The sequence below is a fragment of the Dendronephthya gigantea genome, unplaced genomic scaffold, assembly GCF_004324835.1.
Source record: "Dendronephthya gigantea isolate DGI-Jeju-01 unplaced genomic scaffold, DenGig_1.0 000007F, whole genome shotgun sequence".
NCBI lineage: Eukaryota > Metazoa > Cnidaria > Anthozoa > Malacalcyonacea > Nephtheidae > Dendronephthya > Dendronephthya gigantea.
This window is the reverse complement of record NW_021163017.1, coordinates 2,820,942-2,845,840: the sequence shown is the minus strand read 5'-3', so window position 1 is coordinate 2,845,840 and position 24,899 is coordinate 2,820,942. Positions and strand designations below refer to the sequence as shown.

The 24,899-nt window shown below is 36.0% G+C and overlaps 2 protein-coding genes across 2 annotated transcripts in view; one reads left to right on the top strand and one right to left on the bottom strand.

Moving 5' to 3' along the window:
• The window catches only part of LOC114516955 (maestro heat-like repeat-containing protein family member 1), a 40,493-nt gene that overhangs the window by 2,367 nt on the left and 13,227 nt on the right, over positions 1-24,899 (top strand). Inside the window, exons 6-33 of the mRNA XM_028536581.1 lie at positions 1,357-1,508; positions 2,109-2,255; positions 2,503-2,595; positions 2,791-2,869; positions 3,191-3,304; positions 3,828-3,901; positions 4,504-4,626; positions 5,012-5,119; positions 8,822-8,966; positions 10,081-10,121; positions 10,253-10,394; positions 10,709-10,776; positions 11,121-11,228; positions 11,738-11,857; positions 12,226-12,348; positions 12,558-12,640; positions 12,750-12,816; positions 13,529-13,654; positions 14,406-14,485; positions 14,779-14,896; positions 15,422-15,538; positions 15,683-15,796; positions 16,459-16,591; positions 16,685-16,797; positions 17,438-17,590; positions 17,908-18,062; positions 18,612-18,768; positions 19,516-19,697. Coding sequence (XP_028392382.1) covers positions 1,357-1,508; positions 2,109-2,255; positions 2,503-2,595; positions 2,791-2,869; positions 3,191-3,304; positions 3,828-3,901; positions 4,504-4,626; positions 5,012-5,119; positions 8,822-8,966; positions 10,081-10,121; positions 10,253-10,394; positions 10,709-10,776; positions 11,121-11,228; positions 11,738-11,857; positions 12,226-12,348; positions 12,558-12,640; positions 12,750-12,816; positions 13,529-13,654; positions 14,406-14,485; positions 14,779-14,896; positions 15,422-15,538; positions 15,683-15,796; positions 16,459-16,591; positions 16,685-16,797; positions 17,438-17,590; positions 17,908-18,062; positions 18,612-18,768; positions 19,516-19,697 — 3,235 coding nt within the window. The remainder of the gene's footprint in view (positions 1-1,356; positions 1,509-2,108; positions 2,256-2,502; positions 2,596-2,790; positions 2,870-3,190; positions 3,305-3,827; positions 3,902-4,503; positions 4,627-5,011; positions 5,120-8,821; positions 8,967-10,080; positions 10,122-10,252; positions 10,395-10,708; positions 10,777-11,120; positions 11,229-11,737; positions 11,858-12,225; positions 12,349-12,557; positions 12,641-12,749; positions 12,817-13,528; positions 13,655-14,405; positions 14,486-14,778; positions 14,897-15,421; positions 15,539-15,682; positions 15,797-16,458; positions 16,592-16,684; positions 16,798-17,437; positions 17,591-17,907; positions 18,063-18,611; positions 18,769-19,515; positions 19,698-24,899) is intronic.
• LOC114516958 (carbohydrate sulfotransferase 4-like) lies at positions 5,329-7,384 on the bottom strand. Its single transcript, XM_028536584.1, has one exon. It carries the CDS (start codon positions 7,002-7,004, stop codon positions 5,688-5,690), a length of 1,317 nt encoding a protein of 438 aa, XP_028392385.1. The 5' UTR covers positions 7,005-7,384; the 3' UTR covers positions 5,329-5,687.

Sequence of the window (24,899 nt, the reverse complement as noted above, 5' to 3'; positions counted from 1 at the left end):
AACTAATAGGCAGCCAAAAAATGCGTGATAGTATATCACAGATAAGCTATATAGCTAATCTGTGAAAATATGAACGCGAGAAATTTTTCGGCAATTTGTCAACATGGTGTAATAATGTACTGCCTATGATTTTTCTCACTATATTATAGCCTTTCACCTTTGCCTTTGTTGACAAAAATAGCAAGACAATTAAGAGAAACCAAAACTTTAAAGAAGCGCGGAATTGCATGACGTAACAATTAACAAATATAAAATATTGTTTTTTATTTTTTCCTAATTGTTTCCTAGCTGATTAAATCATAGGCAGCCCAATGGCGAATGGTTTTATTTGAAATATAAGTGCACTAAAACATTGAAAATTAGAACAAAGCTATCCGTATTTTGATTAAACTGAAACATGTAGTAATATCATTTAGCTAACTAAAATCTATATATAATGCTAACTAAAATCCTGACATCCTGTGTATTACGCAACGGGCGACTCGCGTGCCTGACAGTGTTCAGGCAATGTAGGCATTATATAGTATATATGTATCCTAAGGTAGGCAACTTCAATCACATACAGTATATATACCTTAGGATACATATATACTATATATTGCCTACATTGCCTGAACACTGTCAGGTACGCGAGTCGCCCGTTGTGTAATATACAGGATGTCAGGATTTTAGTTAGCATGAATAAATGATACATGTTTCAGTTTAATCAAAATACGGATAGCTTTGTTCTATTATTTCAATGCTTTAGTGCACTTTTATTTCAAATAAAACTATTCGCCATTGGGCTGCCTATGATGCTACTGTAAGTTCTAGTCACTGATCTATAAATATCACTATATCACCACCCAATGTGCAGCTAAGGGACTGCGGAGGAGTCAGACTGTAAGTTTTTTCCATAATGCTGTTCCTTTGATTTTTTTGTGTCAACCTTGTGCGCTATAGACTAATTTTGGATCTGGGCAGCAAAAAGGAAATCTATTACCACAGCTAGGAAGATCGTATATTTTTGTATTGACTCCGTGCGGGAATCTGTAACTGAATTAACTAAACATGCACTTCTGGCCTTAATACAAAAGTATACAACATTTGCTAACTTCCCATGGCTATATTTTTCGTACTTTACAACATTTTGCAGCCAAAACTTTGCAATTTTACTAATTTGAGTATGCTCCTTCCGAAATTACCTGAGTAAAAATAATCCGCAGCTAAAATAGTTTTTTAATGACTAGTACGTATATAAAAAACAGTTCAGACAATTTTTAAAAGGCCGCGGCGTAATTATGGTCAGCTTTCAACTTCAGCCACGGCTTGTATAAGTATGCATTGCCCTAATTATTTCATTTTAACATTGCATAGGTTTTTCCCGCTTCTCAGAGAGCGTCACGTATTACTTGGCAAATGTGGAGAGTACAAATCATAACGACATCAGACAAAATACATTTGAAGGAGAAATGTTGTCTGCCTATGAAATATTATTTAATGTTTGGATAAAAAGCAACGAAGCTAAGGTAAGATAATACTGTTCCGAATACTTCGGGCCTTTTAGACCGGTTAGGCTGTCTTAATATCCACAATTCTAATTGCATATTAAACATTAATAGCTAACTACATACGCGTTTAAGCGTGCACACAATTTTTACTTTCCAAATTCGAGATGTACAGTACACTGTACTGTAATCCCGTTGTCGATATCGATCTGTGCCCCATGTAACTTCAAAATTACTGAAATTTCATGTTATTAAATCGGGTTTTATAGACATTAGAATTAAAAAAGTCACCAGTTAACAATAGGGCCATTTAAACGAGGGAAATAAATCGCGACTTACATAAGCAACCTCAATTGATGTATATAAGTCGCGATTTGTTGTCCCTCGTATAAATGTCCCTACTGACATTCTTCGCACAATTAAACTCTTTGAGATTCTACAACTTATTTTCCTCGTTTTCAAATAGTTATTGGCAACAAAAGACGTTCTGGCCATATACGCCTGTTTCTACTTCAACTAAGAAACTCTTTTCGCTTGATTTCTTTTTAAGATCGATTTGTCAAAATTTCCTTATATTGATATACAGTAGGTTAAATGATGCGATCTATGTTCTGTCTATAGGTACGGCTTGCAATAATTGAGGCTGTGGGTTATATGTCTAATCTGCTGTCACGAGAGAAATTGGAAGAACAGTTGCCTCGAATGTTCAGCGGTATCAACAGCTTATACAGGAAACATCCACCAGCTCAGATCTACACTATAACTCAGGTAAATTGCTTGTCACAGTGTCCACGTAACTGTTCACATGACTTTAAAACCCTTTATTCTGTGCTCAAATATTGTGTTTGAAAGATGGTGTTATACATAAGTTCGTTTTGTTCTATACTTCATTAACATGCATGTCTGGAGGTAAACGCTAGAACATTACGGAGGCTTTTTATGTTGGTAATGTCGGTTCAGGTAAAGTTTAAGAATCATATTAAAGAAGAATCATACTGTGTTTCCTTTCATCTAGAGTTTATGTCGCATTCTTGAGTCTGCTGTTTCGGATGGCGGTGATATGTTGACTCTGCATCTTGATCATTTATTAAATGATCTTTTTGATAAGGTGCGCAAATATTTGTCGGTTTTATAAATCAAGACCGTCCTACGGCAGACCGTTAATTAGGGAGGGAGAGGGGGGGGGGTGTTTGGAAGGGGGTGAAACTGGATGGTAAACACTGTACTTTGGCGCTGCGCAGTGCATATCATCAGCGCTGCTGCGGTTTTTAACCTCATGCTATTGATTATTTTCTTATTTTAGGCCTGCGTCATGCCCGACTTTAGCAACCCTGGAACTGTAAAGAATTGCAATGAAGTTCTCAGATGTTTCGACACACTTTGTAAGGGCGGATTTCCACTTGCAGAGACATAGTTCTGCTGGGAAATATTTGCATTTTTTCTTTAGAATTTGAACAGCACAAATAAATTAGTTCAACTTGACTGTTCTCAATTCAATAGAAAACATGCAGATGTTTGGCTAGCGAACTATTTCTCTGCAAGTGGAAATCTCGCTTTAGGAAAGTGAAGCTGTGCTTGTATTTTCGATTCAGGTTCTGCATAGTTGCAGTTCAAAGTTACACGTATAACGTGAAAGCCCTCAAAACGTATAGAAGTTTTTTAACCTTTTTGTTAGTTTATTTTTCAATGTGTATTTATTTTAGGTAAAGTGTTTTCTGACCGGATTATAGCTTACCTGCTTTTGAAACTTGAGAAATCTGGTGAAAAAGGACGATTGGGGAGTCTTTCTGTTTTAAAGCAACTCGTTAACTCTTCAGGTACGAATTAATGTAATTGATTGCCGTATTTTGGGCATTGCCATGGACTACCTGAAAGAAAGAGATGGCTCATAATAGAAAAACTATTTTTTGGACTATAGAAGCCATTTACAGTTTTAAAAGGGCAACCTAAAATTAAATTAACGGAATTCAAATCTATATATATATATATATATATATATATATATATATATATATATATATATATATATATATATATATATATATATATATATATATATATATATGTATATAAGCTGTTGAATAAATAGAAAAAGAAAACTGGGAAGAATTCTTATGTTGACTTCGAAATGTCAAAAAGTTAGTTTCAATCGGTTATAACCGTCCCCTCTATAGTGCTAGGCAAAGGTTCGAACGTTCGTGTTTCCAGCATTCCTATCATGAATTTCACCACGACATTATTTTTTTCCGAATTTATTCCTCTTATTCTGTGATTTTTTGAAATGGTTCTATTTTATTTAATGAATGTACTTTATTCAACCGGTTTCCTAAATTTTCACAGAAAGCTATTTGGAGAACAAGAAATCCCTTTTGGTAACTGGCGTTCAGGTTGCTATCGCAGATACGAGCACGAAGGTTTGCAATACATCATTAAATTATTATCCCCGAGCCCGGTGCGAGGGTACTAATTCCGCTCGGATATTTACACCCACGATGTGAAAATGTGAAATCAAAGTCGTCCGCCATTGGACCTCACGCCATGGACGGTCAGACAGCGTGGTTAATGTACGCTTGCTCTTGTCAGCGACCTCTGTAGCTCAGTGGCAAGAGCATTGCACCGGCATCGCAAAAGCGTAGATTCGATTCCTGCCGGAGGAACGATAGTTGACTCATTTTTTCATCAACTTTTTCTGGTAATTTTAAGTGTGTATAATTCCACTCGAAATTAAGACCCTTTGAACCTTTAGGATTGACCTACATTGAGTGAAGTGCCAAAAATCATAACTGGTTTGAGGAGTAGGTTCATTTTTTATTTCAACAACAATTATCTTAGAGCATTCATTCCACTTATAAATGCTCAGTTTTAATGTAAAGAAAAGTTTATTCTGTAATACTTGGAGGAAATAGGTGAAAAGTGAAACGGAAATTCGAGGCTATACAAGAACTATGTGATCCATCTATAGCAGTGCATAAGGAAGCCATTGTGATTGAATAATGTAATATCGGGGTTTCTTTAGGTTAAACAGATGTTTGCTCAACTGGTCGCTGCTATGGCCCATCATGGTTATCTAAATCTTGAGGGAGGTCAGAGATTGGTTGAGTTCATTGTTAAGCAATGTGCTATTAATGTTGATGAAGAGGTATTGTGCAAATAAAGATAACAGTCTTCTCAGTTTTTTTGTAAGTGTATGCATGCACGTATATTCTACAATATTCAATACTTATGACTAGAATAATATGTTCATTACTTGTTTTTGTTATTGCGTGTAATGCATTGTGACTTCCATATGTAGCTGTGTTAGAACCAAAGAATATGTTTTAGATAGTTTCATGTCTAACACGTAAGAAAACGAGTGATTTAAAATAGGATTACCTGAATATGATGTATCGCCATCGTCGTGATGACCCCCACGCATTTAGGTCTAGGTCATTAGGTTTGACCTATAGGCCTTATTGTTTTAGGAGCATCTCAATTCACGAATCTTTATTTTTCATTCCACCTTTATTTCAACTACAATTTCTTAGAAACCCAAAAAGTCTTCGGATGGTGATAGCCCTTCTTTGAAGTCCATCCAGTCGATGTGCGAGAACATTCTACGGCTTGTTACGACCACAATTGAAAAAATGGAAAGTGTAAGTTTATAAGATTTCTCCACTTTCATTCCTATTGCTATTTAAGTTCTTTCAGTTGGAGAAAATTATTATATAAACGTCGAAGGAGCAATATAAAGATATAAAACAATATATTCCAGCAACTAAATACCATGCATCCCCATGCAGGTTTAAAAATAACTAGCGTATACAAACAGCAAATCCTTTAAAATATTCTAGCAAGTTATTTAACTTTTACGTAATAAAAAACCCATTAATGTTAGATTGAAAACTAAAACTATTAAATCAGTCATCGATTTTGGTAACTTGAATAGTAATGAAGCAGGCAAATTTCTATTTCTTGGAGATTTTTCTAACAGCTAGGCACATCAAATCGACTTCAAATACCCCCTTTATGTATAGGGACGGTTGTATAAAAATATGTATTCAACTCTTAACCTTCTTGACTGGATTGCCCACTCGTGTAATTTACTAACGATTTTACGTGGTTTGAATTTTATAAAACCGACAGTTTTCGTGTAGGCCCATAATTGGCATGAATAGGCCGCAGAAATATACGAAGACATATAGACTATACAAATATCAGCATTCAAAATACATCTATGTTTGTATCGCGGTATATTTCATAACCGAGTAATCTCATCGCCGCGTGGCATTCCCGTTCGACCGAACGTATCTGCCATAGTTTCAACCCAGTTTGCCATTCCGAGATACTTCGAGTCAAATTTATATTTCTTCTGCTGCTATTCCCCGTTTCCGCGACCACCATCGGCCACGCGAAACCGTCTCGCAGGACGCCCTTCAACCACGAAGTTGCATGTCTGCTATTCGACAAGCCTACGACGCTGCAAAGATTTTTAAACTCTTCAAAGGGATTTCCAATAAGATCTTCGTACTTTATCATCAGATAGTGCTCGGTCGGTGGAAACTCGTTACGTTTCACGTAGCGTCTGTTTTGTAATTGTTGCGTGCAGATATTCCTCGCCTTGTGGATTATCCACGATTCAGTGATATTGTCGCGTTCGCGTAACTCCGTGTATAGTATCGCGCGTGGATCACGCACCAATTCCACGACACGAAACGGGTTGCCCCAACCTTCATCGAGTTGCGCCAGCCTTTCCAAATCTACTAATTGCGTAGTTTTGACCACTGTAAAGTCGTGCAATTCGCAAATCGCTTTAAGCGTCGGCGGTCGCAGGTGGCTACAAAGTCGGATATTGTAGTGACGGCCGTAAATCACCTCGGGACAGAGCGGTGGGGAAGACAGCGTGCGGCTTGCAAGCCGATGAACCAAAGCTCCGTAGTGCAGCGATAAAAATTTGCTAAAAAAGTTGAAGTTTCCGAAATCGCAGCTGAAAATGCCTTGCAGAAAACCGCTTAACATAGAAGTATAGACTTCGGGTGGTCTGTTGTCCCTGAAATAACTAAGAGAATGAAATGGTTCAAATAAGTAAAAAACATCGCGATGCTGGTTGAATAACTCTCCCAACAGCAACTCTCCTGAATGTGGGATCGATATAATCAGAATATTTTGATGTCGTTTGCTTCCCAATGTAACCAATGACGAGTCTTTCTGCATAACTTTAGCCAATTTCTCGTGAATATTCACAGTCTCTCGCTGTTTACGTAGTTCTGTGGATAATTTGCTATTGTTCTCCCGTAATCGCTCTACTAACGTGAAATCACGAAGACGAGTATCTTGAGGGATAGCGAGGGAGTTTTCGAGCACGTCAATGTTTAAGCGATGCTCTTTCATCCCGGCTTCGTAAACACATACCGGTAGGAACAGAGAAATGCACAACGTACAGATAAACACGACGGCGGTCAGCGATAAAGCTAGCAACCACAGCGTCCTTTCTTTAAAATGACAATTGTTTTTGAAAACGATGAGACATTTCCAATGCATATTGCTTCCTGAGGCGTTCAAGCATCGATGACTAATTATGACAACCGTTTAACGATACGATTAGATTTCCTTTTGAAAGCCGGTTTAGTTCTTCATTTGATTAGGTTGTCCGTTTTGAAAATCTTCGGTATCACCGACTTCCAGCCGATTTAATGCAGGCCAATATTCCACACGCATGTCCGGCGACTGAATCTCTGTTGTCGACTTAAGACGTATGTGGTTTTGGTAGAGTTAGTAAGTCTTTGATAGCTTCAGCCTCAACTGCCTCGAATCCGATATATTTAAGTAACTTTTCAATTGCTCCAGCCTTTGCTGTCTTGGAGTCAGATATTTACCTATTAAACTTTTTTCGACTTTGACTACATTTGCTGACGACGATATTAGTAATATATTCTTGTTTTATATTATCACTTGTTATTGTTTACACGGTTTTGAATGTATTTATAATCAGTTGCATGGGCACCTTTGTTCCATTTGGTGGGATTTGAATGCGAGTACCTGCCGCTATCAAAGCCATGCACGTTAGATATAGTTAACAAATAGATAACATTTAACCGTTGTCTTGCTTGTTCAGTTATGGATATTGGATGCATGCACGGCGTGTGGCCACGAGCCGCTGGACCGAGTGGTCACATTTTGTTCTTATCGCAAATGACGTCATAACTGTGTATCTATGTATCTGAACATACAATTGTTAAATTTTATCTATATCTTGTTTATTTTAAAATGAAAAAAGTCCCCAAATTAAACAGGCAAACTGTTTGTTTTTGTTTTCCCAACGCTCGGAAAATAAAAAAGTGATCATTTCGTAAATATCACGCATACACGATATATAAGATTGAAGAAATGCTATTAGCTAATTTAGGTCACGTTCTATATGTGATTGGCCGACAGAATAGACTAGCAATGGCTGATCAAATTCGTTAAAATTCTTTTGTTGTTGCATGCTTAAACACGTCAACCGCATTGACAAGGTCCTTTAAGGTCTTTATTTGCCCATTCAGAGATAAAATCTGCTAAATATTCAAATGATTCCGGCATTTGTTGTAATTAAAAAACAAGAAATTTTCTGTAACGTCTTTCGTGCGTTTGTCCTCTAATATAGATTATGGCTCCCGTCCAATGAAATTGCTTTAGCTAGTTAACATTATTATATAAATAGATATGGATAGATATATAGATAAATGCATGTCACATTATCGTTGTTCATATGGTTATATGGTTCATATAACCCCGCTTTAAACCCGAGATTGGATGAAGCATGAAATAACTATAAAGTGTTAGTAAATTTGCACGATCCTGGCAGGTCTTCTTGTAGCCATTCCGACTCGACACGTGCTTGCATACCTGGTCCCCATTAATTTAACACTTCAGAAATATTTCACGCATTCATTCTCGATCTCGTGTACGATGAGATCACACAAATTGCATACATATAAAAGCAAGCCTGATCTCACGACCGCTTTTTCTCGGGAAATTTTATTTGAATTGCGGCGCTCTTAACATTAGCTAATTCTTGATGGTCGCAATTCAGAAGCAGGCGAAATGAATGGCTAAAAGTTGTTTTTAAGTTTCGGCAAATGACTTTTCATTGCCGACTGAAACGGGCCTAAAATTTGTCATTCCAGATGCGGCTCATGCATAGCAACGAAATCGAGTGTTAACCTGCCGTGTTCTAACGAGTTGATTTTTATATTCTCAGTATAATTCTATTCTTTATTTTATTTTTTAAGTGTAACGAGTTCATTTTAGAGTTATTCAGCTTTACCTTTTCATATAATATATGCTATAGTTAAAATTGCTTTTCGCTTATTCAGGTGCTATGGCCTTATTTGCTTGAGTTTTTGGTGCACGAGGAGTACACAAACGCCATCAGCGCTCTTTGTCAAAACCTGTGCTATCTGGCAGGCAAACAAAGAGAACGGGATGCGGAAAATTTCACTGTCGATTTTGTGGAATTAGGTAAATAAAATTAATGTTATTTATTTCTTATTCCGGAGTCTTTTATGTTGTCGACTTTTAACGGAAAAGTGTTTTAAGCACTGCTATATATACCAAAATATACAGTGCCGGATTACCGAGGGGGCAATTGCCCCCAGCCGTGGATTTTCACTGGCTGATAGTTGGTCGTTTCTTCCGAGTTTTCCTTGGTTTCAGCAACGTGATGCATGATTAAATAATACTCAAATCGTGAGGGGAAGATCAGACACTTCATGCAGCCACCTACAAATTATTCAGATTTTTGTGAGTTGTGATGAACCCTTTTGTGTCGGCCCTTATGAAGGTTAATTTTGCCCGGGCCCAGGGATAGTTATCCGGCGCTGAAAATAATTAATAAAAACACAGTGTAGTGAAAAAAACACATGCAGGACGAGATCATATCTTTGCATCAGTTTTTCAACCGCTTGTTTATAAAAGATGATTATTTTGCCGTAAGAATTTTCTGGTTCAATATATAGAACAGTATGGGGCGGTACAGAAGCACATAAACTAAAATAGTGGACTTTGAACAACTTGCCCCAGATCGTGACTTAGCGCTGCTAACCTGAATATATAGACGTTTTTAGTGGGCGGACTAAGATTGACTGCAATACCGTCTAAGATTTTACCTGTTCTCATATAACTTTTTTCGGAAAATTCCTCGTCATTGCATATAATGATACTATATAATAACACATTCATGCATTAGAAACACCGAAGTCATAACTGAAACATGATTAAAAAACAATGTTGTGCTGCACCTCACAAACATGGTTGTCAACGTTTATGACAACTTGTTAGATTTATTATAAGACCGAAGATATCAGATACTCTTTAAGAAATACAAAATTCCTCCACCATACGCGAGACGTATACTTCAAACATGCATGTAGTTGCCACTTGTCAGGAAACTTGTTGTTTGCGTTGAAGTTTCGTGTTTTCAAATCATTTGCTGCTTGCAAGACCTTACTAAAATCTGTTTGAATATATACACTCACTTTTTGTTGGATCGACCGAAATTTATATAATCTGTTGATTTTTGAATCATTTTTTATAAATCTACTTTTGATTTCATTCTTCAATACTTTCATTTTAGTGAATCTGCCAAAACCTGTGCCAATACTGGCAAGATTACTGGTATGTATGTACCTATGTAATCAGTTATTGTCGTCTGAAAGTAATTTCGAAAGCTGAACACAGGCCTGTTTCTGAATAATAGTAAACTCTTGCGATGTAAAACATCAGACATGTTGGACCTTTCCCACTAGGTTTTGGCAGGACATCCTTTGGCAGGAAAGGAGAGAGGAACGCATGTTTTGGGTCTTTTGAAATTGTTGTCACCAATCTTACACCCCGATGTTGAAGAACTTTGGGATACCGTCATACCGAAATTGGTGCAATATATTGAAGGTGAGAAATGGAATATTACTGGTTTCGTTATGGTTTTCTGCTTTTATGAAGCACCCTCATCGATGTGAACAAACCTGAATTGCGCATCCAGTGAAGTCAGGAATTTAGTACAGTGGCACATCAAGCCAATGAAAACACTGGAACTAAAGTACCAAGATGGAAGCGACTGGATGACTGAACCCAGGTTTATTCACATTGATAAATACAGATGTGTAGGTTTTAGAATACATCATGTTGTATAATTCCACCTAAAAAATTATGTGTATATTGTCTAAATTGACAGACAACTATAATGTAGATAATAATAATTGTAGATAATAAAGAAGATGACGAGAGCGAAGCAGAATGGAACCAGAAATCTTGGGAAAATCTGTTACTCAAGGTGAATCTGACTTAAGGCGCTGTTATAGCTACTATGCAATTTTCCGTGCAACTTGCAAATGCGATTCTACGCTTGAGACATCTAAAGTTGACAAAAGCAAATTTTATCACGCTCTGCTGACATCTCTTACCATTTCGAGCATACGTTACTAATTAACATCTCTAAAAATTACAAGTGCATTGCAAGTTGCAAGGAAGATTACACAGTGTCAGATTACACAGTGTGTCACTCCAATAGTGATCACTCCAGTATCCCGATACCGACAAATTCAGATTTTTCACAAAGTGCCTCGTAATACTGTTAAAAAGAACGATCTCAAATTCGTAATTTCTTCAAACGTATAGTTTTTCTCCAAAACATTGGACGAGGTAGAGGATGAAGAATGGAGTATAGCAGTTGGAATGGAACTTGGAAATCAAATACCAATTTACAACAATCACTCTGAAGATAAGGTTTGTTGTAAAACGTACTAAATTCAAATGTATTGCAAATCGCGTTGTATTTATAGCACAGGGCCAACCGTATCAAGCCCGTTTAGCTTAAACGGTGGATAAGTCAAATTTAAATAACACTCTTACAACTCTCTTGAATGAGTCGACTTGAGTATTATGCACTGAATGTGTACTTGTAAACAGCATCTTTGTATTACGGTTAAAACATTTACTATTCTTCAAATGTATAATAAAACAATTATTGAATTCGGTTTTTGTGATATGCAGAGTTATCAAGGTCGAGGTAAGCGTTAATAAACTAACTCTGCATATCCTCATAACCTCATCCAATAATTGTTTATTAAAGTCTCAATTTAAACCGAACGTTAAAATGAACGTCACAGAACGTTTCTTCTGTTTTCTGAAAGACCCAAATATAGGTTAATTCCCATTGTTATATACGCACTAATGCATGGTATGTTTATGTTCTTTATTCAAGTATATAACCCTAATAAATTTCTTCTCTTTAGAATTTTCTTTATAAATGTATGGGTGTTGTAATGAAGGTGGCATCAAAGAAAGATTTCATACAGAGCCAGCTTTCTGTGATATTTTCATCTACGAAACACGCTGATAATGACGAGAAAGAGGTTTGTTTGCTTTTAAAAATGAGAGGAAGGCACTACATGTAGAATCGCAGTTGGAATTTCACCACAATACCATGCAACCATATGAGCGTGTAGTACGTACATATTTACTATAACATCTTATAACACCATATGCTCGTTTTCTTTGTCAAATTTGTTTTCTTTCAACTTTTTGTTCAACTCAATGACCCCAATGACTTTATATTTTCACATTTGAATTTTTCGTATGTGACGGTATGTCACTCAGTCCCGTTTATGCTACTGTAGGCATTTTATATTATACGATTACATTTCCTCTCTGGTAAATCCTTTGCCACCTTTAGGATTCTTAACCTGTTTTGAATAAATGAAATTAATATTTAATATCGCAGGGATGTGCTATGGCATTTGGTTTTTGTGCTTCGAATAATCTCGACGCTGTTTTGTTGAAATTGGAACAAATTACGAAGAATGAAATGGTTGCGAAATCGTCAGGTTTTCTTGGACTGATGAAGGTAATTTTGTTATGGTAAATGGTAATTGAATGTAATTTTTTTTCTTCATTCCTACCTTTCGCTTTAACATTCCATCAACGACAAAACAAATTTTTAAATCAATTTGCGGTTTGTTTTGTTTATGAAAAAAGCACCAGCTGACTGTAGGCATCAATTGAGCTAGATATTTAAGTTTTATTTTGCAAATGCTGTTGTTGTTTATTTTTTAGGATAAGTCAGCAGGTGATATAGAGAAGATAAAAAGTACGGTGATGTGGAGTTTTGGTTATGTTTCTCTGTACGGACCGCCAAGGTGGGTTGTAATTCCACATTGCACTAAAAGTCTCAACTTTATAGCATGTATATGAAAGTTGCTCACTTCTGTGTAGAAATAGAAGTGAAACCCATACTTGTTTGTTTAGTCTGATCGCGTCAAGATTAGAAACCAGTATTTTTCGGATAATCAGTCCTCATCTGGCTCAGCCAAAGGTAATTGTTTATGGTATTGAAGATACTGTATAGGTATCAACTCGTCTGTGGTCGGTGTTGCTTTAAGGCAAATATTGCAGAGTGTGTATGTTATTTCAGAAAGCGAGGTTTGTAAAATAAAATCGAGTTCCGATATTGCTTGGTAAAGACCGAGCAATCGAGGTTAATAAAAAGTTTATTATATGGCATAAGGCATGTATTTGTACTTGAAACAAACAAGAAATGCATAAATTCGTATTAGTAGCCTGGTACGCATTTGATAAAAACAAAAACAAAATATTGAATTATGTAGTTTACCAAAATGTATGGAGAGGTTTTTTTAAATTCTAAAGCCATTAAATTTTCTCTTGAGCATTCATTTGTGCCTTTTTCATTCTGAATTTCTCTGTTTTTCATTTTGTGATTGATCGGCGGTAATGCCGGGAAAGTGCCCACTACGGGAATGTCCCGTCCATTACGAAAATGTAATGGACCGCTGAAAATTCTTCTCAGTCAATCACTGAGCTCCATTTCACCGGAAGGGACGCTTGCCATATAATAATGCAGCTTACTGTCCGTAATGTATACAGGTCACTGATTGTTAGATATCTCAACAAAATATACTTACTTTCTCTGTGTTTTTTTTTTCATGCACTTGGACTGCCTCAATATATAAGGATAACCTCACTGCATGCGTGTCGCCAATTTTAAAATGTGCTTTTGACATTTCCAGGATCTGGGTGTGAAACAAAGTTTAATCCATTGTGTCGAATTGATAGCCAAGGCTTGTCATCCTAATCATTTGCAGCAGGAGCAGTTTGCCTTCTCTAAAAGAAACGAATTGCTCAAGCATATGACCGTAAGTGCTCTTTGAAAAATTTGCACCTGAAAGTTCATTGTTAATTTGAAAGCCTGCAGCTTAGATTCCTTTTAACTGTTTTTTTCGGAATAAAATGAAATCATGGTGGCATGCACGTATATCTTTAGTGTTATGTAGAATTCATGATTTAATTGTATCACCTCAATTACAGTTACTAAAAGGTATAAAGTTGGCAACAAGCTGAATGCTTAAAAGTTTGTGATAATTTATTTCGAATACAAAGTGGGTTATAGACCGTGCATTGTCGTCGTCAGGAATTCCTCGCTGCTAAACAACAATAGCACATTTCTTAAATTTATCCTAATTGTAGTTAATTCTTTTAAGTTAATTAGTTATAACTGTAGTTTATGAAAGCCTTTTCAAGTATTTTTTTTAAATTGCCAAACTCATTTGCTGAATTTAACATCGTATTATATTGTAGCTATATATGTGCAATGCAATTATTGTAGAAGGTTTTCCAAATTTTCATTCGAATTTTCCCACTATCTTGCAGTCATCCTTACATTAACTTACTGAATGGGAAACCTATTTAATGTACACGACAACTACATTATTATATAATATATGACTGCGTAATATAATTTATGGTATTAAAACGTTATTAACAAAAAATTTGCTGCTAGTTGTATTTATACTATTGTTGTACTATCTCAGGTGTATATCAACTCGCATGTAATCTAAGTGTATGTTTGCACATATTTCGCTTAAATGCCTGTTGCATCTCTTTTAGAGTTACGTTAGCAATGAATCCAAGTCTTCTTTGACAACAGAAACAAGAGGAATTGCCATCGTCGCGTGTACGCAACTCATGTATCCTTAGAGGCCTTTTTCAAAAGTTGCGTCTTTCATTTGCAGGCCGCATAGAAAACGATTGCATGTCAACTGAAATTAGTCTCTTATGAAGAAAATAGAAAGGTGTAGATTTCACTGAGCTTAAAAAGTATTTTCTGAACAAAAGATTATATCTTTTGTCTAAAAAGAACGAAGAAAATATTCTAAATTGTCAATGCACAATCCGTTTTGCTTATAAAATAACTAATTTTGATGTTTTAAAAGATGCTGTGCTGTTATGAATGCAAATTAATTCTTTAACTACTGGTCAGAAAACTGGATCCGAAGTTAACAGAAGAAGAAATTGAAAACCTAGTTAGCGCGTGCGCAAAGTCAGTTTACTCTGTTGAAATTGAAGCCAAGAGTCCTAAGTCTGAGCAACTAGCTAAGGTATGGCAATTAAATTATTGAAATATCTCGAAAGACAAGAGATGCAACAATGTATTGTAAGCCCACATCATGAACCCACATATTATGAAAGTACATTTTTTGCTTTCTTAAATTGAACATTGCATCCTCAATCTTGAATTTTACCTGTGAATAGCTGCGGCTTTGACTACATGCATGAGAACAGGTAAACCTGCATCGGTACATATGTGGCTGTTTTGGGTACACCAATGCACGAAATTGAGCCTCGTATAGCAGTAATTCCGCTATGTATATAGTCACTCCTAAACTTAAAATGGCGGACGCCATTGTCCGTCTAGAGTGAAATACCTTTAAACTAATACAGATGCGAAAAAAATGCAAACTCTGAAGTGACCAAATAGAAATGAGATCCCGCCTTTTACATTCATATTAATTATATTAAGACCAAGACTTGAAGCCTGTCTACCTGGTTAGCAGTCATTACATTACCAAAGCGTCTGAGTATATGTTAAAGTTTTCAAACAAGATTCCTGTATTATTATTTAGATGGACAAAAAGTCTCCCTCAAAGTTGCTTGCCGCCGCCCTGGAAGCTTTGAATGAATTATTAAGTGAACTCATTCGAAAAGATCCCACCCCAATAACACTTCAGAAACTAATGAAGGTCAGTGTTAATGAAGATTTTTCGAATGATTTTCAGAGTTTGCGACCGAATTATTACTGTACACTTCAGATCCGAGCACCCCGCTTTGAATTTGAGGCTGCTTTCCCTCTAATATATTGATTACTATAAAATGCATGGTTACAGTGTCTGTCCAGCCCGTGGTTGTCAAACGAGAGCGAAATTACAAGACAAAGAACACTCAAGTCGATTTTGAAAATATTGAATACGTACGAAGAGGTTGTCGCTCCAACTTCAGAGGTACATTGCATAATTTGGTGTGAATTTAGCTAATTTCATCGCTAATTTCATCGATGATTTCAGCTAAATATCGCTTAACACTGGATATTTATAGTAATAGATTTTAGTTCTGCAGGTTGTTGCCTGTGACTTCAAAAGATTTTAAAGGCCCGTTCGATTAATTATGAGGCTCATGTCACTCAATATGGCGCACTATTTTGTGATATTTCATATTGCCAGGGAAAAACCCGCGATTGTTTACTATCCTCTTATACTGACAACTCTCTTTATGCACTCAATGTATTTTTTATGTTTTGGAGGTGCTTTAAAAACCAGAGCTAAGCATATTTTTTATATAATTTTATTTTAAATATTTGACGGTCAAATTTGCATTTTATCCGATAACAACCAAGCCCAATTCATTCAATATTCCCTAGCAGGCTATCTTCCCTTCGTGACCTTCATCTAATTAAATCAATAGTTATATACATTAATAAATGAAGCAGAGGCTAATTGTTTTTCACAGTTGCTTTGCTTAAATCTAAAACAAACTCGTCCGAAACTGCCCGTCAAACCCTTATTAAATAATTATTCTGTATTACACAGGGCAGGGATTCGATATTTTTATTATATTCCGATTGTACTTCCTCTTATTTTTAATTTTTTGACATCTATCCACACAGGACACCTTTTTCGTCATGGGCAATATGCTGGCGTACTTTGTTCCTCGCTGTACAGACCCCTGTGCAAGCGTTCGTCAAGATGCTTTGCTTTCTGTTCGAACAACTCTCTCCATTGCAGCCAAATTTCGTTCAGGTGTGCTATAAACATGTTGTGTAGAATAACACATAATGTAAGGTTGTCTCAACGATGGTTTTAATTATGTTTATGATTTCATTCATTTCATAGAGACCACCGAAGCCAAAAACGAGAACTTGGTTAAAGCATTTGATGTTTTAACAAAACGAGCTGAAGATGATGAAAGTAACGTGTTGTTTACAGTCGCTAACGACCTAGCCAAGGTTTGTAAATTGACGTTAATTATAAACTTAAACTTAGTGCATAATTAATGAAGTTTGTTGATTAATTTGGGCAGAGGGTGGATGGGGTTAGTGCAGTGTAAGCGCCATATTCAAAACAGTAACTATTCCGGAACATACACGACATATTTCTTCATAAATATAAGTACAATGGAAATTAAAAGCAGGATCAATTTGATCTTTTTGAACCCCTCTTGCAGTCTTCGTGATCCATGTCCACCTCAATCATCGTGATCAATTTCTATACAGGAGTGCGTACTTCTGTGCAACTTGTATAAATAAACTTACACTTACTTTGATATACGACCAATTTTAATATTTGTGGAATCTATAAGTGATACCAACCATTTCTAAATAACATAAAGTTTCCATCCTCCTCCCGCAAGTAACATTTTCCGTGATGCATGAGAACACAGCTTGGAAGGGTAGCCACGCAGGTTCGATGTTCTTTGTCCGTAATATTCACTACCAAATATTTTGACTGAAATTCAGTTTTCGTTGCAAAATTATCTATAAAATTAATTATACTATATTTTCAGTAGCAAAATATTTTAATTGCAGCTAGCGGTAATAAGTGAGCGCGTCAAGTGATTGTCGATCAATTGTAATTATTTTTCTCCAGCTTCTTAGCAAAAAAGTGGAGAGTGATCAACTATCGTTTTTGATCAATGGTTTAATCGATGCTTTAAACGATGCTCAATCCCATAGTTCAAGTGGAGCTTGTGTTGTTCTCAACAGCTTGTTTCGTATCCGTGGTGCAGAACTCGGTGGCGAGGTGGGAATAATGTTGATGTATCGCAATACATATATGTTAAAAAACGATATTAAGTACATATATACACTCAAGTTGCGAGCGTGGATCAGTGACTGCAATATATGAAACTGGACATACATACCCTCTGGGCTATGCATGAAACTGAAGGAGATTTTTAATGCTTGCAGATATATTGAATCAATTTATTGAATATGTTTGTCTTGTTGCGTTTTATCTTTTTCCCCTTACATTTTGACAACGTTTTACTTTTTACTTTAAAAACGTTTTGGGTCTATTACAAATCATCACTCTTACAAATCTCCCTACACCTTCTTTAGATTCCTTCGTTGGCATCAACAATTCACGGCAAGCTTCCACAGATCAGTCATCTAAAAACACGAACTGGGACTTTGAGATGTTTCCGAACCATAGCCAGTCATCATCTTGTTCCTCTGTTGAAAACACTGTTGGATTTCCCGCTTCCCATGGATTGGTAAGTCATAAACGACATAAGAAAACAATTTTCAATTGTACATTACCAAATATCAAATACAGTTCCTTTAAGGAAAAAGTTGCCTGTTTTGAAAGCATAACAATCGAAAAACACTTTTCGACGTTACGTCCTAACTCTTCATACATATAATAGGGATCTTAAACATGGAGGACGTGAACACGACGACGACAGTTATCAATGAATAGATCATTGAACAGAAATGTATAATTAAAGACCTGGCAGTTTTAAACGACGTATACGTTCTGTTTGCAAATCTCTGATTTTCACGTCCAGCGTAGAACGTCTGTATTTTAGGGCGCTGTGAGCCCTACCTCGAATTATGCTCTATATATAATTGTTCACAAAAATATAAACGTAATGTTTTCAACATCTTACACTCATTAAATTGATACGATTTATAATATTCGGCAAATCTTTACCATAGTTTATATTGAAAGACGTTTTTCAGCCGCGTCGTCGTGCATGTTGCTATTCTACATGCTTAAGGTCCTAATATTTGTATAATCCAGTATTTTCACTTCTTTATAGGGATACAGTTGACATTTGGAAGACCTTGGGTGGTGAACCGACACTTGTTCCCGAGGTTTTAGATCATTTGGTTAACCTGTTAAACGTCACTTTACCATATCAGGAAAAGGTGACAAAGAGTGTTACAACAAGGACGGCAACAGTACTTGCTATGGCGGTATGAATGTGTTTTTTTAATCTAAACTTATTGGAAAGATCTTGACTCAACTTCAATACTTCAATATTTATATTCTTGTGAACTATATTTGGCTCTTAATGAATACTACAAATAAGTAACCTCACCCTATATTATTCTTATTTTAAGTATATAGCTACCTTATAATAATAATTTTCAATTGAAATCTATTATTGATGGATCTATTTTGATGGTTTTTAAAATGTTACTATTATACCTGAGTCTTGTTTACACTATATTGGTCCTAAGAATCGGGGATCTATTGTATTATTTTCCTATAGACGAAGCATTTTGCATGTAGTGAATTCAGACAAAACAAACCCCCGATTCTTAGATAAATGAGAACCAGGCTATATTCCCTAATATGCATGAGCTGTTATAATTTAATTTTACAATCCGCCACTGACGACTGAGTATCTTTTATATTCAGCAAAATTCTACTACCCTATATATGACTTTCTCTGAGCAACCAAAATATTAAGTTTCCTCGTAACACAACTAGGATAATGCGGTCTCGCTGAGTGCATGTTCAATTGTTTATTTTTACATCTGATCTTGAGTGGTTACGTCTGAAGTAGCTATATAGCCCGGGAAGAATTTTCTGCCTTTCGTGTCGCAAGGTCAAAAATTTTGTATTTGGTAATATATAATGGTATCCTATTTAAAAGCGCAATTGTCCTGCGTTTCTCCGGCAACTTCCACGTGTTTTAACATTCTTAACCGTTTTAGGTGACCAGCGCTTTTCATGAGTTATTTTGGTCAGAGGAGATAACAGAACTCGTGTCGAAGCAATTCCCACGTCTGTTTGCGTGTTTGTTGATACGAGTTGGAACATGCATCGATCTCAAACCTCCCGCTTCGACAAAAGATAAGAAAGAGAAGGGAAAAGCTGGAGATTTACATCCGTTAAAGTAAGTGAGACAATAGTGACCTTAAGCATGTAGGACGCGAACGCGACGACGACGGCTATCAATACAATGCGTCATTGAAAAGAAATGAATAATTAAAGACCCATGATGGGTTTTAGAAGTCGTCTTCGTTCTGTTTACAACGGGAAAACGTGTTTTTTTACGTCTTGCCTAGAACGGGTGCATTTCAGGACCCAGGCAACCCTACCTCGAATGAGGCTCTATAGAATGGTCCTTAAACATAAACACAATGTTCTTAACGCCTTATATATCTCACTAAATCGGTACAATTAATGATATACAACAACAATTCTGCTATAGCATTTATTTAAAAGAGAATTTCAGCGTCGTCGTCGTGTTGCCGTCCAATATGCTTAAGGTCCCTAATAATGAATGCGAAAACGTGCGAAAAATTTCCTATAGAGAATTCTATATATACACAATATTATAATTATTTGCGATAATATATAAAAATGAAACATGATTGCATGTTCGTTATCCATGACCAGCGGTCAAATTTCAAGGCACTTGCTGGCATCTTGACACTCCACGTTCACTGATCTCATTGGGTTAGTATCTATATTTTAACCGCAAAAAAGAGTTCAGCATCTTAATGGCTTCTCTTCTTAACATTGTCTTTGTCCAAAATAATATCACTGAGTTAAGGGTGCAATTTAATATGCTAAGGGTAGTGACCCAGTTCTGGATTACCTGAAGTTTAATTCTGTTGACGTTGAATATGAAAGAAACTCCGATGATTACTGGCGAAAAGCAAAGCGTAAAATGACACACGACGACAAGGAAGCAGGACCTAGCTTGCTTGATTTCTTGGAAGAAGAGTTTTCTCGTTACGTTTCCACCATTTCCATTGTCGTGTATTTTGTTCTGTGGACGAGTCAATCTTCTGACGACCAGATAAATTCTCGTGTAGGCGAACGAGATTAAAATTAACGTCAGTGTTGCCGCAGCAGCTATCAAGAATTCAAGAAGTTTGTCCATTGCGAGCGAGACGATAACAGTGAACCCGATGGCGCTTGCAGCGAGACATGCATAGATGAAAATCCCTTTATTTGTTACTGTGCTGCTGTAAGCAAATGGATGAAGAATTGCGACGTATCTATCGAATGTCATACTAAGTAATGTGAAGCTCGACTCGGCGATTGGGATAAGAGATAACCTGTGGGTAAGAATTCCTACATAACAATTTGAAATATCTGCCATTCCGGCGGAAAGGTAAACAAGGAATAGTGGCGTTCCCAAAACACCAACGGCTAGATCAGCTATCGATTGCACTAGAATGATGAAATAGCAAGGCTTGTTGTAAAGTTGAGATGATTTATAAATGGTCGCTATTGAAAGAGCATTCATTACAATCGTGGTGATTATTAACATGCTGTTTGTCGCAATGACGGTCACTTGATTCACATACAATGCTGGAGACGGAAATTTTTTAATCAAGATATCTGATATTCCAAAAAGTTGACACAAAATGATTCCATGTTCCTTCGACTGATTCATAATGGGCTAAAAGTGAATATCAATCCTTATCAAACTAAATCACTGAAGGTCATGCCGCTGGTTTGGCTGCTAAATTTTTCTTGTATATACAGATCATCTGTGATATCTGCATGTGAATGCTTTTTAATCTCGATGTTTCCGTTATTATATTTGTCATTAGTTTTTAAATATTTGCACTTATGTTAGCATTGCTACTGTTTAATGTGAATTGCCGTATAAAGTGACATGACAGTGGAATCATTAAATCCAGCGTTCACTTAAATTGAACCCGTTATAAAATTGATGAGGAGCAATGCATTTCATGCGTATTTGGAGCACTTTTAAACGAACTCGCCCTCGCACACCGGACTCGATTCGCTCATCCCCAGAGATCCATGTGTCAAAATTTGCTATCTTTCACTACCAAACTTATTTGCTTTTGAAAACTCATAAATTCGCAAAAATCGTGTTTTCGAACGAACGAAATTTTTCGCTCGTTTTCTCTTGAATTTTGACCGATGAAGGACAGACGAAAAATTTCGTTCCGTCGAAAAATTCCGCCTTGTGAAAAAACCGCCCTTAAGGCCGGTTTTCATTGAGTTGAATATTGCTATATAATATATGTGTTTGCAGTAAACAATGACAGTTTGCTTGCAGAGAATAAAGAGAAATTTCCAATTAAGTGGACTATTTCATATCGGTGAAGATGGCTTGTTTACCTGACAGTTATGACTAAATGAAAACCAGCTCTTAAACTTGTGCATTATGATTACTCGGTAATAGAAAGAAACACGTTGTTCGCATTTTGAACTTCTAAATTGCATGAGCATGCATGAAAAACTATTTCCACATCTAATACAAAATTGGTTCTCCATGCTCACTGAAATTAGAGTTCAAAATTAAACATTCTCCGATAAAAAAGACATCTTGGAAACTCAAGATTTGAGTTATATAAGAAAGACAAGACGCAATTATTCAGTTGTTGATATTTCAACAATATAACAATCCCCACTTGAATAATTGCATCTTGACTTTTTTATAACTCAAATCTTGAGTTTCCATGCAAGATGTCTTTGTTTATGCGAGTATGTTTCATTTTATACTTTTTGTATTTAAAGTTCGTGTCTTGTATATTTTATCAGGGTATTTTTTTTCAACGATCTCATTTTAGTGCCTGTCACATTCCATCTAATATTAAAAAACAAATATTGGATGATCTAGCTGAGTATGATATCAAGAATTATTCAGACCAAGCTCAATGTTATCTGCAAAGCAAAGCTGAAATAGATAATAACATTGACCGAGGTCTAAATAAATCTTAGTATCATGCAAAACCAAGTCGAATAAATTTTTATTATACATTTAAAGACATCAGAAACGTAGGCATAAATCGACTAATTAAACGAAGTCTATTAATGCTCCGAGCAAGTATATCAGTACAACAATACTGGTTTCAAATATATTTTATTTTTCATGAAGATATTATACGTCAAAAAAGTTTTCCATCCTTTTTTGCATTATTTGTACTCTTGCCGTCTTTATTTGCTAATAATTTGAATAGGTCATTTTCATCAAGACAAGCTAAAATCTGCTGCCGGCTATTTTATTTATTTTATTTTCGCGCTCATGCATTTTGGCTCGAGTTGCTGGCGCGCCACGAGCTGAACACGAAAGAGTCTAATAACTGCATGTTTTTTCGATGCAAGTTCGACCAAAATGATCTATTAAAATGATATATCTGGGCAAGAGATCGCCAAAGGTCTTTTGACACAACAATCATATAATATAACATTTATATTACGCGCGTGCTGATTGGTCGAGAAACGTGTTTCTATAACTGTATAGAAACACGGGAATTTTCCCGCCGAACTTGACAAGCGAAACGATGTAATGAGAATTTGTAATTGAATCGAATTATAATATTTGTACAAAATCTTTTTATTGAGTTATATTGTAATAGAAATAGAAAACATTTTTCCCTGTGTTTCTATACAGTTATAGAAACACTTGTGGGAGTTTGGGAGAACTCGAAATAACGGGAGAAAACTCGCCCTACGGGCTCGCTTTCCCACTGATTATTTCTCGTTCTCCCAAACTCCCACGCGTGTTTCTATAACTGAAAATGTTTTCTATTTCTTAAATGTTCGCCACTGCTCATATCCACATAAAAGTATAGCTATCCCGTGCACAGTCATCAAGCCATAACGTTGCTTATATTTTCAAGAATTTTTCAAGTATAAAAATTCGCCAGTTGTAAATTATTCAATTTGAGCAACCTTATTTATGAAATCCGCGAAAAGTTATCTGAAAATTAGCTAAAAGTTATTTAAAGCTAAGCTTTCGAACTAAACGTTCTTCGTCACGGTAAAAAGACTAATGGTTATTGACAAAACTAAGTGTATTTATAGCAATCCTTCAATAATCCAGCAACCAACGTTTTGCACGTTTTAACTGACTGGAATAAAGTAATAAGAATGTATATCAATGACAATAATTGTAGAATAAAGATTATTCGAAGTGTCATAGTATCTATTTTTAATGCAAGAAAGAGTTCAGCATTTTAATGGCTGCTCTTCGTAACATTGTCTTTGTCCAGAAAAATATCACTGAGTTAAGGGTGCAATTTAAAATGCTAAGGGTAACGACCCAGTTCTGAATTACCTGATATTTAATTCTGCTCACGTCGAATTTTAAAGAAAGACTTAGTGTGATGATAATTGGCAAAAAACCAAGCATAAAATGACACACAACGACAAGGAAGCAAGACCTAGCTTGCTTTACTTCTTGAAATAAGAGTTTTCTCGTTACGTTTCTATCATTTCCATTGTTGTGTATTTTGTTCTGTTGATGACTCAATCTTTTGACGACCAAATAAATTCTCGTGTAGGCAAACGACATAAGAATAAACATCAGCGTTGTAAAAACCACTGACAACAATCCCATCAATTTATTTCTTGCAAACGAGACGATATCAGTAAGCACGATGGCGCATGCAGCTAAACATGCATATATTTTAATTCTTTTATTCGTTACTGTGCTGCTGTAAGCAAATGGATAAAAAACAGCGACGTATCTATCGAATGTCATAGCAAGTAAGATGAAGTCCGACTCGGCGATTGGAATAATACATAATCTGTAGGTAAGAATTCCTACATAACAGTTTGAAATATCTGCCATTCCGGCGGAAAGGTAAACAAGGAATAGTGGCGTTCCCAAAACACCAACCGCCAAATCAGCTGTCGATTGCACGAGAATGATGAAATAGCAAGGCTTGCTGTAAAGTTGAGATGACTTATAAATGGTCGCTATTGAAAGAACATTCATTACAATCGTGGTAATTATTAACATGCTGTTTGCAGCAATGACGGCCACTTGATTCACATACAATGCTGGAGACGGAAATGTTTTTATCAAGATATCTGATATTTCAAAAAGTTGACACGAAATGATTCCTTCTTCCTCCGACTGATTCATGATGGAAGGGTTAAAAATGATAAAAAATTCTTATCAAACTAAATCACTGAAGATGATGCTTTTGCTGCTAAAGTTTTAGTGCACTGAACGTTGATATCTGTGGACGCTTTTAAATGTAGATTTTTCCGTTATTATAATAACATCATTAATTTTGTAACATCAGTTTTCATATAATAATTTGCACTAATGTTTGCATTGCTACTGTTTAAAATGAAGTGCGATATACATGCATGA